This window comes from Camellia sinensis, chromosome 1, assembly GCF_055761805.1.
Source record: "Camellia sinensis isolate YWXY chromosome 1, ASM5576180v1, whole genome shotgun sequence".
In the NCBI taxonomy this organism is placed as follows: Eukaryota; Viridiplantae; Streptophyta; class Magnoliopsida; order Ericales; family Theaceae; genus Camellia; species Camellia sinensis.
In genome coordinates this window covers 109,533,984-109,550,188 of record NC_138961.1, presented here as the reverse complement: position 1 = coordinate 109,550,188, position 16,205 = coordinate 109,533,984, and the positions used below count along the sequence as shown (strand labels likewise).

At 39.2% G+C, this 16,205-nt stretch overlaps 1 protein-coding gene across 1 annotated transcript; it reads left to right on the top strand.

The window, feature by feature from the left end:
- The first annotated feature begins 257 nt into the window (after positions 1 to 257).
- On the top strand, positions 258 to 1,059 carry LOC145818983 (uncharacterized). Its single transcript, XM_082912961.1, has 2 exons — positions 258 to 832; positions 999 to 1,059. The coding sequence occupies exons 1-2, from the start codon at positions 258 to 260 to the stop codon at positions 1,057 to 1,059; spliced, it is 636 nt and encodes a 211-aa protein (XP_082769087.1).
- The last annotated feature ends 15,146 nt before the right edge of the window (positions 1,060 to 16,205 follow it).

The following is a 16,205-nucleotide window of genomic DNA, read 5'->3' as shown; positions in this document are numbered from 1 at the left end:
TGGGGACAAATAGGATATATGGGCAAAGTGGGGTCTCTTGTTTTTCTGGTGTTGTCTCGCCTCTGCGGGGTTGTTTTATGTTTTAGGGAGTTCAGTGGTTGTTTCTATTGTTTTGTAGTTGTTTTTTTATTGGTTGTAGGGCGTACCTGGGGTATGCCCCTTGTAAACTTGTACATTTTACTGTCTTTATTTTATTACTTACTTACCCAAAAAAAAAGTCTTACTTACTTAAGGGTAAGAGCTTTTGGCATATTAAGATGCCTAGTGACCCCTCATGGGTCTGGAGGAAAATTCTGTCTCTTAGGAAAAATATCTTCCCTCTTATCAAGTTTAAGATTGGTAATGGGGAGAAGGTGTTTCTGTGGTTTGATAATTGGCATCCTTTGGGCTCTTTATGGGACAGATTTGGGCATAGGATTATGTATGACACGGGTCTTCCTTTCGAGTCCAAAGTTAGTCCTGTCATATCTAATAATGATTGGAAGTGGCCTATTGACAACTCTTGGGAGATCAAGGAGTGGATTTCTTCTACTTCTCTTGAGCTTAAACCTCGTAGGGATATCCAGGATTGTCTTGTCTGGAACTTGACTGTGGATGGGAATTTTACAAAACAATCTGCGTGGAATTGTTGGAGGGATAAGGGTACTAAAGTACCCTGGGCTAATCTTGTTTGGGGGCATCCGTCCATTCCTAGGGTCAGCTTTGTGGTCTGGATGGCCATTCACGAGAGATTAAACACGGGGGATAGGCTGCATCTATTCGGCCTTGTTCCTAATCCTACTTGCCCCCTTTGTCATGGTCTTGAGGAGAATCACTCTCATTTGTTTTTCAGGTGTGTGTATTCTTCTAGGATCTGGGGTGCCATTCAGGTTAAGTGTAACATTAGCTGGCCCCAATTAACCTGGCTGGAGTATGTGGTCTACGCTACTAAGTCCACCAGAGGCAAAGCTTTGAAGTCTTCTCTTACAAAACTCTCCTTTCTGTGCACTGTCTATCAGATCTGGATTGAAAGGAATAGGAGGATTTTTAGCAAGGAGTTTAAACCTGAGAAAATTGTGACTAATCTTATTGTCCAAATGGTTAGAGATAGGATGCTTTCTATGTATAATCTGACTAACTCTGCAGGTGATGCTTTTTTTTTTTTGGGTGAATAAGAAATAATATAAAACAGAAAGATTTACAAAAATACAAGGGGCATACCCCAGGCCCTAACAACAGAAAACAACACAAGCCTCAGCCCACAGGCACCGAAGCCCAAAGAAACACTAACAAAAAACCTAGACCAAACCTAAGAGCTACATCCGAAAATTAGGAGAGCCAAAAGAAAAACGTTGCCAAGCAGATTGTACAAAGACCACATCCTATAATGAATAGGGACCTTGTACAAAGGACAAACCAGCAACCAACAAGCACCATTACAACAGTCCAAAAACTCCCTACACAACCCGTAGGGATGGGCACCATCACACCCACAAACCTCCCTACACAACCCGTAGGGATAGGCACCTGTAACAAAATAAATGTAATACAAAGATTGTAACTCAAGCAAGCCGAAGTGATGAGCCAAGAGGGGCCCATCCTACCGAATTGCTCAAAAAACCTGTTACACGAGATACCCAAATACACATGAAACCTCCTACACAACCCGTAGGAATAGGCAAGCTGCAAACTACAACTGTGAACAAATAAAAATAAAAATAAAGACCACTGATTTGCTCTCATTAGTAGCATAGCAAGGCGCTTGAAGCAGCCATCACTATGGTACATACACACCCTGCCAACAGCCATCCAAATCTGAATAGCAATCAGCCACCACTCCTTCACAGCAGGAGAGAAATAAAAGAAATGAAGATAGCTAATAAACCCACTGAAATGCCTAGGCAAGGCGCTACTTGCAGCCATCACCGAAGAGTAAATCCACACAGCGTACAACGCCAAAGAGGTGCACTGATTGCAGCCATCTTCACACCACCAGGCAAACCCCGACACAGATAGCTGCCAGTGCCCAAAAATAGTAACCAGCGGCAAACTTCTAGCAGCCAAAGTCCAAATCCAATAACCATCCGAGATAAACTGCCAGGAGCAATCCCACCTTACAAGTTGCTGCTTAACCTGTTCAATATATAATAGAGAGGAATTTCCATAACAATGTATTGAGTCATACAGGAGAAGAAACAACAAACATACAATATAGGACCTCCCCTCACTCGACCCACAATAAAAGAGAGCTCTCCACTCAATGTAAGGGCTTCCATCACTCGGCCCACATATTCCGTGCTCTCTCATTCCAGCCAGCTGGACAATGAACTTGAGATACCATAAACCTGCACAAAAATATATATAATATATAGTACATGTTAGTAAAAAAAATATGTACTTCCTCCCCCCACTCAACCCACATTTACAAGATGAACTGTGCTCGCTCACATCACTCAACCCTCCCTTCATAGGCTCCAGATTTTGTGAATATTTGTGATCCATAATAGCTGATAGAATCTGAGAATAACACCATCTGCAAGACAGCACAAGTTATTAGACAAAACACTCCTTATCTGCTCACCATCACTCAACCCTCAATGTAGGGAAACTCACACCACTCGAATTCCTTTCGGCTGTAGCAGTTTGGGACTGCAACAGGATTGTAGAAGGAATGTTCCATTGTTCCAGATACCAGTTGTCACCTGCATAAACTTTCACATTTTCCATTGAAATGAGTCTACCCCTAACCATTTGGATGATAGAGTTAGTAACAACCTCTTCAGGTTTGAAGACCTTACTAAAGATTCTACTATTTCTCTCCATCCAAATATGGTAGACAGTGCAGAGAAAAGAGAGTTTCATAATCATAGATTTCAAAGATTTACCATTGATGGATTTAGTAGCAAACTCAACAAGTTCCAACCAGGGCAAAGAAGGCCAGTGGGAATTACACTTAGCTTGGATAACAGCCCAAATCCTAGAGGAGTAGTGACACCTAAAGAACAGATGGGAATGGTTTTCCTCAGGGGCACAACATAAAGGGCAGCTAGGGCTGGTAAGAAGACCAAAGATTTGGAGTCTATCCCCAGTGTTAAGTCTCTCATGGATAGCCAGCCATACAATGAAACTAACCCTAGGGATAACAGGAGGACCCCAAACGAGATTAGACCAAGTAACCTTTGGGCCCTTGTCCCTCCAACAATCCCAAGCAGAGTAAATAGAAAAGGAACCATCAGTAGTCAAACTCCACACAGGAATATCAGGGGAATCAATGGAAGGTTTAAGAGAAGGAGGAGTGGCCGCAATCCATTCATGTATCTCCCAAGAGTTAGGAAAAGGCCAATTCCAAGAATCATTTGAGATGATTGAACTAACCTTAGAATTGTCAGGAAGGTTGGTATCATACAAAATTCTAGGACCATACCGAAGCAAAAGCGAACCAAAGGGGTGCCAGTTATCATGCCAAAGGAACACATTTTCACCATTGCCAAGTTTGAATTTGATAATAGGGAAGATTAAATCCCTAAGGGATAAAAGTTTCCTCCAAACCCAGGATGGATCACTGGGCATCTTAATACCCCAAAACCTCTTACCCTTAAGTAAGTAGGACTTAACCCATTGACACCACATTGAACATTCCCCACCCGAAAACAGGTACCAAACATGTTTGGCTATAGCCGCTCTATTCCAAACCTCCATATCCTTAAAACTAAGCCCACCCTCATCTTTTTTTTTGCAAACATGCTTCCAAGCAATTTTAGCACTATGCTTTTTCAGATCCGTCCCAGACCAAAGGAAAGATCTGAGCAGATTTTCAATGTCGCGGATAACCCTCTTAGGGAGAATAAAAATAGAAGACCAATAAACTTGCATCGAGAAGAGAATAGACTGGATGAGTTGGGCTCTACCAGCATAAGATAGCAATTTATTGGTCCAGCTTTTAATCCTTTTAGTCATCCTATCAACCAAGATTTGGCAGTCAGATGCTCTAAGCTTAGTGGTGATCAAAGGCACACCCAAATATTTCACAGGGAGGGAGCCCTCAGTGAATTTGGCAATTTGCAAGATGTTAGTTTTAAGCTCACTACTACATCCAGAGAAATAAATGTTACTCTTATTAGGATTAGGAGTGAGACCGGACAAGTTCCTAAATTCGTCCAAACCTTGCATGATGAGATGGACAGTCCCCGGATCCCCTCTACAGAAGATCATAAGGTCATCAGCAAAACACAAATTAACAATTTTAGTCTTCTCACATCTCCAATGGAACTTAAAAAGGCGGTTTCTAGATTTTTCAGCAAGAATTCTAGCCAAAACCTCCATAGCCAACACAAAAAGATAAGGGGACATAGGGTCACCTTGCCTAAGGCCCCTAGCCCCTTTAAAGTACCCATGAAGACTACCATTGATGCAAATAGAGAAAGAAGGACTAGTCATACAAGCATTGATCCAATTTATCATGCAAGGAGGAAAGTCCATAGCAATGAGGATGTCAATAATAAACTCCCATCTCACAGTATCATAGGCTTTCATGATGTCCACTTTCATAGCACACTTCGGAGTTTTGGAACTCCGGTGGTAACCCCTCATAATCTCTTAGGACAGAAAGATGTTGTCCGAGATTCTTCTACCCTGGACAAAAGCAGATTGCACAGGATCAATAAGATCAGGAAGCACCAATTTGACTCTATTGGCTATTATCTTGGCAATGCATTTATAGATGGTGTTGCAGCAAGAAATAGGCCTATAGTCACCAACATTCATAAGATTAGGAATTTTGGGAATAAGAGCAATGATGGTGCTATTGATCTCTGAGAGGAGTTTACCAGAGTCAAAAAATGACTTAATGGCAAGGGTAACCTCCTTCCCAACAATATCCCACGAGCTTTTGAAGAAACCAGCTGAATACCCATCAGGGCCAGGAGCTTTATTGGCTTTGAGAGACCAAAAAACCTCCTTGATTTCAGCATCCGAAATAGGTTTAGCCAAAAGAGCCGATTGAGAATTGGAAACCTTTTTATTCACCAACGATTTAATGCGCTCAAGACCATTGTACTCCCCCAAGATAGGGGTACCAAACAGCTTGGTATAGAACTGGACAAAAGTATCATGAATATCAGTTATTTTAGTGGACTTAGGGTTGGTTTGGGGTGTCCTAAAAAAGTGCACTTTTTGTCTTTTTACGAAAAGATGTGCAGAAAAGTAGAGAGGTGATGTGATGAAAAAAAGATAAAAAGATAAAAAGATGGATTATATAGTGTACCCCAAACCAGCCCTTAGTACCATCTTCCATAACCACACTCATGATTTTACCTCTATTAATATTACTCTTAACAGACCTAAAAAAGAAGCTGCTGTTCCTATCCCCTAGACCAAGCCATTGGACTCTGGATTTTTGAAGAGCAAGACTCTCTTCCAAATTGCTAAGATCAATGTATCTTTTCAACTCCTCTCTCTCCTTAGATTGAAGCTCACAGTTCAAAGGATCCTTATCAAGGTTAATTTGAGCAAGATCCAAACTAGCCTTAGAGATAAGGACACGAGTGGACAGATCACTGAAATCTTTTTTATTAAGAAGCTTAAGGCTGGGTGCAGGTGATGCTTGGTATCTGTCACAATGGAATCTACCTACAACAATTATGAAGTAGCCCCAGGACAACAATGCTGGGAGCATATTGAGTGGGGACAGTTTACCTATGCTGAGGGTTGAGTGAGGGTGAGCAAATATTGTGGGGTTTTCTAATTGGCTACTCTTTTGCAGATTTATACCATGGATGCTTGTTCTAACTTGATGATGTCTTCCTACTCTCTAGCATGTTCGGCTAATGTCATATGTGGGCCGAGTGAAGTGAGCCAAAATAATTTAATTTTATCTTGTGGGTTAAGAGATGTGAGGCTGCTCACAATTATATTTCTAACTGTTATTATATATTCTAACTTTTATGTGCAGGTTAAGGAAGCTCCCTTATACAGCAAAACAGTTGAGATCATGAGTGAGTTGGAGAGATGTGGGCCTAGTGAAGAGAGGACATATACTGTGTGGAGTGTTGTTATTAGATGTGGGCCGAGTGATGGGAGGTCTCATATTCTAAGAATTATTTTCCTCCTTCTCTATGATGTTTCATGTAATATTGGCACTTACTATCTAGTTCTCTTTGGGCAGGTTAAGCAGAAACCTGTATGGTGGGTTTATTATTGGCAGTCTCCGTTGTACTGTTATTGGGACTGTTATTGGACTACGGCTGCAAGTTGCATGCTGGTGGGGAAGGCTCTTGGGCGATGGCAACAATCTGTGGCTGGTAACGACTTTAGTGTTGACTGGTGGTGTAGAGGTGGTTGCAACCAGCGCCCCTCGGTGAAGCTATATGCTGTGTGGAGATGCTTTTCGGTAATGGCAGCAAGGTGCGCCGTGCCTAGGCATTTCAGTGGGTTCATAAGCTGTTTTCAATTCGGGTTGTATATATATCTGTATGGTGGGACTGTAATTATTGTATATTGTAACGCCGTCCCCTTTTTTGGGTACTTTGTTTATTAGATCTGGACATGTTTGAGTCTAAGATTAGGGCTGTTTTTTTTTTGGTATTCACGGTGAACTTTGTATTTCTCCAGTTCGGTGATTCTCTGGGTTGGTGTAGATCTTGTGCAAGTTCCTATCTGTTGTGGGACATGGTTCTTGAACAAGTATTTTGAGTTTGTTTTGCATGGACTTCAAGTATTGCCACGCCTGACATGGAGTGAAGGGCACACTGCCGTGGGGTTTGAGGCTTGTGATCTACTAAGGAAGGGACTGGGGGATGTGATGATTGATCTCAGGTTATTCTTTGGCTATGTATCGGTTTGTTGCTGTGGGGCTACTGTTGTCACTTCGACTCACAAGACTGTTGCTTATGGTTACTGATCGTGCTAGCTTCATGTGATTCTGTTGGGATTTCTCATGGGGTAGATTTTTTTCCTCTATCATATCTTTTGTTGAGTGGCTAGGATGTCACGGCTGTGAGGAGTGGGATGCTTACTGGATTCCATGTGTTGATCTACGGTAGAGACTGGGGGCGAATGGGGTTGGTTATCATTTTTGACTTGTCTTGAGGGTTGTTGCTTTGTGAGTATGTTTGTTGTGGTTTTTAAGTTTTTTTGGTTTTTGTTTGTATCTTTGCCCATATATCCATCCCAAGTTTCCGTCTATTATCTCTGATGGTAGGGGTTACTTGGGGACTAAGGATATATGGGCAAAGTTGGGTTACTTTGTTTTTTCTTTTGTTCTTGTGTTTCTCCCCCAATCTTTGGGGGTGCAGTGGTAGGTTATGTTGGTTATGTATTCGTTTATTTATTTGTTGTTGGGTATGCCTGGGGTATGCCCCTTGTAAACTTGTAAATTTCATTGTCTTTATTTTATGACTTACTTACCCAAAAAAAAAAAAAAAAGTATTTTGTTCCTCTTAGTTGGGCGTTGGTGCCAGTTTTCTTTTTCTTTTTGTTTGGGCGTTGTCGTTGTTTTTTTTTGTTTTGGGGTAGGGCCTGGGGTATGCCCCTTGTAATCGTGTAAATTTTCTTGTTTTATTTATTTCTTACTTACCCAAAAAAAAATATTTGGGTGAATAAATTAAGTTACAATCACTCAGTAAATTCTCTTTGTTAGAGGCTAAGCAAGATTAGTTTGATTTAAACTTCGCCACTTGAACAAATGAAACAATTAATTAGTTTCTCGAACAAAAAACAGAGAAGGATGGAGAAGCGCCGAGAAGTTAGAGAGAAACCTTTTTCTTGAGAGCTAGAAGAGACAGTTAAAGAAAAGAAACAGAAAGAGGAAGAAAATCAATGGGAATTCAAATTCATCATTTTGGATTTGAGAATTGAACACTTAGGTGACTTGGAAAAGCTTAAATGACGTGCTTAAGTCAAACTAGTATTGATAATTACTCAGTAAATTCTCTATCTTTGAGGCTAAGCAAGATTAGTTTGACTTAAACTTGGCCACTTAAGCTAATGGAACAATTAGGGTCCCAAGCTGATTAGTTCCTTGAACGAAACAGAGAAGGATGGAGAAGCACAGAGAAAGTTAGAGGGAGACTTTTATCTTGAGAGCTAGAAGAAGAGAAAGTTAGAGAAAAGAAAGAGAAGTAGGAAGAAAATCAAAGGGAATTCACATTCGTCCTTTTGGAGTTGAGAATTGAACACTTAGGTGATTTCGAAAATCATAAATGAGGTGTTTAAGTTAAACTAATATCGTTCGGCTGCAGTTACTCAGTAAATTCTCTTTCTAAGAGGCTACGCAAGATTAGTTTGAGTTAAACTTGGCCACTTAAACTAATGGAACAATTAGGGGGCCAAGCTAATTAGTTCCTAGAACAAAAGAGAGAAGGACGGAGAAGCACAGAGAAAGTTAGAGAGAAACTTTTTTCTTCAGAGATAGAAGAGTTAGAGAAAAGAAAGAGAAACGGGAAAAAAAATCATAGGGAATTCACATTCGTCCTTTTGGGCTTGAGAATTGAACATTTGGGGAATTTGGGAAACCTTAAATGCGGTGCTTATGTTTAACTAACATCGTTAAGTGGCAATTACTCAGTAAATCCTCTTTCTTAGATGCTAAGCAAGATTTGTTGGAGTTAAACTTGGCCACTTAAGCTAATGAAACAGTTAGGGTCCCAAGCTAATTAGTTTCCTAGAACAAAAGATAGAAGGATGGAGAAGCACAGAGAAAGTTGGAGAGAAAACTATCTTCTTGAGAGCTAGACGAGAAAGTTAAAAGAAAAGAAAGAGAAATAGGAAGAAAATTAAAGGGAATTCAAATTCATCGTTTTAGACTTGAGAATTAAACGCTTAAGTGATTTCGGAAAACTTAAATGAGGTGTTTAATGTTAAACTAAGATGGTTATGCGACAATGACTCAGTAAATTCTCTTGCTGAGAGGCTAAGCAAGATTAGTTTAAGTTAAACTTGGCCACTCGAGCAAATGAAACAATTAGGGGTGCAAGCTAATTTGTTCCCGGAACAAAAGAGAGAATGATGGAGAGGCACAAAGAAAGATAGAAACTTTCTGCTTTGAGAGCCAGAAGAGAAAGTATAAGAGAAAAGAAAGAGGAATTTTTTTTTTTTTTTTGGGTGACTAAGAAATAAATAAACAGGAAAATTTACACAAATACAAGGGGCATCCCCCAGGCCCTAACACAAACTACAACAATGACACCCAAACCGAAAAGAAACAAAACCTACCAACCCACTAGACCACACGCAGCCAATACAACTAAGCAGAACATAATAATTGTTCAAAACCCATGTCCCCACAACAGACAGGGGTCTTGCACAAATACAACACCAGCCCAGCAGTTGCACCGAACTGGGGTAGTACAAGGACCAACATGAAGACCAACAAAACACCAGCCCAGTACTTAGTCTCAAACAAGGCCAGAACTAAAGACAAAACAGCCCACAGAGGGGACAAAATTATGGAATACAAAATTACAAACACACTATACGGGTATATGTACAGACAGAAATGAGGAATTGGAAGAAAGTCAAAGGGAATTCATTCAAATTCATCCTTCTGGGCTTGAGAATTTAACACTTAAATGATTTAAGAAACCATAAATGTGGTGCTTATGTTAAACTGATATCGTTAAGCTACAAATATTCAGTAAATTCTATTGCTCAGTGGCTATGCAAGATTAGGTTGAGTTAAACTTGGCCAGTTAAGCGAATGACACATTTACGGGACCCAAGCTAATTAGTTACTAGAACAGAATGGAGAAGCATGGAGAAGCGCAGATAAAGTTAGAGAGAAACTTTCTTCTTGAGAGCTAGAAGACAAAGTTAGAGAAAATGAAAGAGAAATACGAAGAAAATTACAGGGAATTCAAATTGATCCTTTTGGACTTGAGAATTGAACACTTGGGTGCTTTTGAAAACCTCAGATGGGATGTCTAAATTGAACTAATATCTTTAGGCTACAGTTACCCCGTAAATTTGTTTTCTTAGAGGCTAAGCAAGATTAGTTTGATTTCAACCTATCCACTTAAGCTAATGAAACAATTAGGGGCCCAAGCTAATTAGTTCCTAGAACGAAAGAGAGAAGGATGGAGAAGCACAGAGAAAGTCAGGGAGAAACTATCTTCTTGAGAGCTAGACAAGAAAGTTAAAGAAAAGAAAGAGAAATTGGAAGAAAATCAAACGGAACTCAAATTCAACCTTTTGGACTTGAGAATTGAACACTTAGGAGATATCGAAAACCTTAAATGAGGTGTTTAAGTTAAAGTAATGTTGTTAAGTTACAATTACTCAGTAAGTTCTCTTTTTTTTTTTGGGTGGATAAGTCATAAAATAAAAGACAAAAAACTTACACCACGACAAGGGGCATACCCCAGGCCCTAACCAAAGCACTATACAAGAACCAAAGGAAAAACAAAAAGACTAAGCCATTCCAGAATTACCCAGAAAGACTGACGACCAAACCATATCTATCTGGACAAAATAAGTAAAATAAGACTTTTACTATACTAAATAAACCATACATAATAGGAAGTAACCAAAGTGTGTTCATGTGCCGCATGAAAATGTAATGAGGAACATGAACACACCCGATATCTAAGTAGCAAAAAGTTGGATGGAAATAGAAAATCACGGACACCCGTGTACATCCCACACGGGTAGGCAAAGATACCAACACACTCTAAAGAAAACAAACATAATGGAAAGTCAATCTTGACACACGAGGCGCATATAGCAGCCATCAACACAATCATATCCAGCTTCGAGCTTCGAGTCAACCTGAACTGAAGAACAAACCATGCAGCACCGTCGAAGAACTGCTGCTAAACCATGTAACCCAAATAGATTCTACACATTTATAGTAGACCTTGTAATCCAGCAAAGACCAAACAGAATTAAATAATCATCAACAGAGTACTTTGCAAGACTCAGAAACATGAAACATTTAACATCACACATATAATTGCTCACTACACTCAACCCACAAGTATCTATGCTCACATCACTCGGAAAAACAAAGCTCCATACACCCGCAAAAGAAAAGATACAGAGAATATATAAAAGCTTGTTAGTTCCTCTCAATGTGGCTAGTAATGTGGGGGATATGGTGTGTTTATTCTTCACACGAAACTCAACCCTCAGATTGATTGGCATACACTCAACAATCGGCTTTCCAGGACTCCAAGCACCTATATGAATAACAAACATTAGGAAACCCCAAAATGTAGTTTCTAACCTTCACTCAACCCACATTTTAGGAACTCTTATTCCTCACATCAGTAGCAGCAAGCTTCAGTATAGTATGAGGCAATTTCCATGAGCTAAGATACCATCTGTCATTATGGTTAGTCTTCAAATTGGTAATATGCATTACCCTGAATCTAACCATATCCACAATACACTTTATAACAACCTCTTTGGGGACCATATCTTTACTAAACACTCTATTATTCCTAGCAACCCATAACGGTACACAGTACAAGTAAATGCAAGCTTGATAATAATAGTCCCTAAGGAATTCCCTTTCACAGATTTAGCAATGAGCTGGACCAAATCATCCCAAAGGAGGGATGGCCAATCAACATTGATCTTACCTTTAATACAAGACCACACCCGTTCCGAGAATGGACAGTCAAAGAAAAGGGGGTTATGGTCTTCATTATGGTACTGACAAAATACACATACAGCAGATTGTGTCACACCAAAAAGGTGCAACCTGTCCCCAGTGTTCAGTCTGCCCAGAATCGCCATCCAAACCACAAAACTCACTTTAGGGATATTGTGGGGGCCCCAGTAAGTTTTCTTTGTTAGAGGCTAAGCAAGATTAGTTTGATATTAACTTTGCCACTTGAACAAATGAAACAATTAGGGGGCCCAAGCTAATTAGTTCCTAGAACGAAAGAGAGAAGGATGGAGAAGCACAGAGAAAGTTAGAAAGAAACTATCTTCCTGAGAGCTAGACAAGAAAGTTAGAGAAACAAAAGAGAAATAGGAAGAAAATCTAGCGGAATTCAAATTCAACCTTTTGCACAAGAGAACTGAACACTTAGGAGATTTCGAAAACCTTAAATGAGGTGTTCAAGTTAAACTAATGGTTGTTAAGTTACAATATTTGGGTGAATAAATTAAGTTGCAATCACTCAGTAAATTCTCTTTGTTAGAGGCTAAGCAAGATTAGTTTGATTTAAACTTCGCCACTTGAACAAATGAAACAATTAGGGGGCCGAGGCTAATTAGTTTCTCGAACAAAAAAGAGAGAAGGGTGGAGAAGCGCCGAGAAGTTAAAGAGAAACCTTTTTCTTGAGAGCTAGAAGAGACAGTTAAAGAAAAGAAACAGAAAGAGGAAGAAAATCAATGGGAAGTCAAATTCATCCTTTTGGATTTGAGAATTGAACACTTAGGTGATTTGGAAAAGCTTAAATGACGTGCTTAAGTCAAACTAGTATCGATAATTACTCAGTAAATTCTCTATCTCTGAGGCTAAGCAAGATTAGTTTGACTTAAGGTAATGGAACAATTAGGGTCCCAAGCTGATTACTTCCTTGAACGAAAGAGAGAAGGATGGAGAAGCACAGAGAAAGTTAGAGGGAGACTTTTATCTTGAGAGCTAGAAGAAGAGAAAGTTAGAGAAAAGAAAGGGAAGTAGGAAGAAAATCAAAGAGAATTCACATTCCTCCTTTTTGAGTTGAGAATTGAACACTTAGGTAATTTCGAAAATCATAAATGAGGTGTTTAAGTTAAACTAATATCATTCAGCTACAGTTACTCAGTAAATTCTCTTTCTCAGAGGCTACGGAAGATTAGTTTGAGTTAAACTTGGCCACTTAAACTAATGGAACAATTAGGGGGCCAAGCTAATTAGTTCCTAGAACAAAAGAGAGAAGGATGGAGAAGCACAGAGAAAGTTAGAGAGAAACTTTTTTCTTCAGAGATAGAGGAGATAGTTAGAGAAAAGAAAGAGAAACGGGAAAAAAATCATAGGGAATTCACATTCGTCCTTTTGGGCTTGAGAATTGAACAGTTGGGGAATTTGGGACACCTTAAATGCGGTGCTTATGTTTAACTAATATCGTTAAGTGGCAATTACTCAGTAAATCCTCTTTCTTAGATGCTAAGCAATATTTGTTGGAGTTAAACTTGGCAACTTAAGCTAATGGAACAGTTAGGGTCCTAAGCGAATTAGTTTCCTAGAACAAAAGATAGAAGGATGGACAAGCACAGAGAAAGTTGGAGAGAAAACTATCTTCTTGAGAGCTAGACGAGAAAGTCAAAAGAAAAGAAAGAGAAATAGGAAGAAAATTAAAGGGAATTCAAATTCATCGTTTTAGACTTGAGAATTAAACGCTTAAGTGATTTCGGAAAACATAAATAAGGTGTTTAATGTTAAACTAAGATCGTTATGCGACAATGACTCAGTAAATTCTCTTGTTGAGAGGCTAAGCAAGATTAGTTTAAGTTAAACTTGGCCACTCGAGCAAACGAAACAATTAGTGGCACAAGCCAATTTGTTCACGGAACAAAAGAGTATGGAGAGGCACAGAGAAAGATAGAAACTTTCTGCTTTGAGAGCCAGAAGAGAAAGTATAAGAGAAAAGAAAGAGGAATTGGAAGAAAGTCAAAGGGAATTCATTCAAATTCATCCTTCTGGGCTTGAGAATTTAACACTTAAATGATTTAAGAAACCATAAATGTGGTGCTTATGTTAAACTGATATCGTTAAGCTACAAATATTCAGTAAATTCTATTGCTCAGTGGCTATGCAAGATTAAGTTGAGTTAAACTTGGCCAGTTAAGCGAATGACACATTTACGGGACCCAAGCTAATTAGTTACTAGAACAGAATGGAGAAGCATGGAGAAGCGCAGATAAAGTTAGAGAGAAACTTTCTTCTTGAGAGCTAGAAGACAAAGTTAGAGAAAATGAAAGAGAAATACGAAGAAAATTACAGGGAATTCAAATTGATCCTTTTGGACTTGAGAATTGAACACTTGGGTGCTTTTGAAAACCTCAGATGGGATGTCTAAATTGAACTAATATCTTTAGGCTACAGTTACCCCGTAAATTCGTTTTCTTAGAGGCTAAGCAAGATTAGTTTGATTTCAACCTATCCACTTAAGCTAATGAAACAATTAGGGGCCCAAGCTAATTAGTTCCTAGAACGAAAGAGAGAAGGATGGAGAAGCACAGAGAAAGTCAGGGAGAAACTATCTTCTTGAGAGCTAGACAAGAAAGTTAGAGAAAAGAAAGAGAAATTGGAAGAAAATCAAACGGAACTCAAATTCAACCTTTTGGACTTGAGAATCGAACACTTAGGAGATATCGAAAACCTTAAATGAGGTGTTTAAGTTAAACTAATGTTGTTAAGTTACAATTACTCAGTAACCAAAGCACTATACAAGAACCAAAGGAAAAACAAAAAGACTAAGTCATTCCAGAATTACCCAGAAAGACTGACGACCAAACCATATCTATCTGGACAAAATAAATAAAATAAGCCAAAAACTAAACTAAATAAACCATACATAATAGGAAGTAACCAAAGTGTGTTCATGTGCCGCATGAAAATGTAATGAGGAACATGTACACACCCGATATCTAAGTAGCAAAAAGTCGGATGGAAACAGAAAATCACGGACACTCGTGTACATCCCACACGGGTAGGCAAAGATACCAACACACTCTTAAGAAAACAAACATAATGGAAAGTCAATCTTGACACACGAGGCGCATATAGCAGCCATCAACACAATCATATCCAGCTTCGAGCTTCGAGTCAACCCGAACTGAAGAACAAACCATGCAGCACCGTCCAAGAACTGCTGCTAAACCATGTAACCCAAACAGATTCTACACATTATAGTAGACCTTGTAATCCAGCAAAGACCAAACAAAATTAAATAATCATCAACAGAATACTTTGCGAGACTCAGAAACATGAAACATTTAACATCATACATATAATTGCTCACTACACTCAACCCACAAGTATCTATGCTCACATCACTCGGAAAAACAAAGCTCCATACACCCGCAAAAGAAAAGATACAAAGAATATATAAAAGCTTGTTAGTTCCTCTCAATGTGGCTAGTAATGTGGGGGATATGGTGTGTTTATTCCTCACACGAAACTCAACCCTCAGATTGATTGGCATACACTCAACAATCGGCTTTCCAGGACTCCAAGCACCTATATGAATAACAAACATTAGGAAACCCCACAATGTAGTTTCTAACCTTCACTCAACCCACATTTTATGAACTCTTATTCCTCACATCAGCAGCAACAAGCTTCGGCATAGTACGAGGCAATTTCCATGAGCTAAGATACCATCAGTCATTATAGTTAGTCTTCAAATTGGTAATATGCATTACCCTGAATCTAACCATATCCACAATACACTTTATAACAACCCCTTCAGGGACTTTATCTTTACTAAGCACACTATTATTCCTAGCAACCCATAACTGGTACACAGTACAAGTAAATGCAAGCTTGGTAATAATAGTCCCTAAGGAATTCCCTTTCACAGATTTAGCAATGAGCTGGACCAAATCTTCCCAAAGGAGGGATGGCCAATCAACATTGATTTTACCTTTAATACAAGACCACACCCGTTCCGAGAATGGACACTCAAAGAAAAGGCGGTTATGGTCTTCATTATGGTACTGACAAAATACACATACAGCAGATTGTGTCACACCAAAAAGGTGCAACCTGTCCCCAGTGTTCAGTCTGCCCAGAATCGCCATCCAAACCACAAAACTCACTTTAGGGATATTGTGGGGGCCCCAATTAGTTCTCTTTTTTTTTTTTGGGGGTAAGTAAGTCATAAAATAAAGACAGTAAAATGTACAAGTTTACAAGGGGCATACCCCAGGTACGCCCTACAACCAATAATGAAGAAACAAAAACACTACAAACTACCACAAGACATACGACAACAAATTACCACACTCGCAAAAGCGACAGAACAACAGAAAAAAAAAAAAAAAAGAAGAAGAAGAAGAAGAACAGAACCCCACTTTGCCCATATATCCTTTTTGTTCCCAAGTAACCCCTACCATCAAAGATAATAGATGGGAACTTGGGATGGATATATGGGCAAATAAACAAAACACACCACAGACTCGAGAAGAAAACAGAAAAAACACATAATACAATGTAACTAACTAAACACCCAACAAGACCAAACAGATAAGCATAGCCCATGTAAAACAATTGTCCACACAAAAAGCCAATCAGC

What these genes read in the sequence shown, in the direction of transcription:
- LOC145818983 (XM_082912961.1), top strand. Translation starts at nt 258, where the DNA reads ATGCCTAGTGACCCCTCATGGGTCTGGAGGAAAATTCTGTCTCTTAGG. An exon ending in CACTCTCATTTGTTTTTCAG is followed by an intron (nt 833 to 998) that starts GTGTGTGTATTC and finishes ACTGTCTATCAG; the next exon opens with ATCTGGATTGAAAGGAATAG.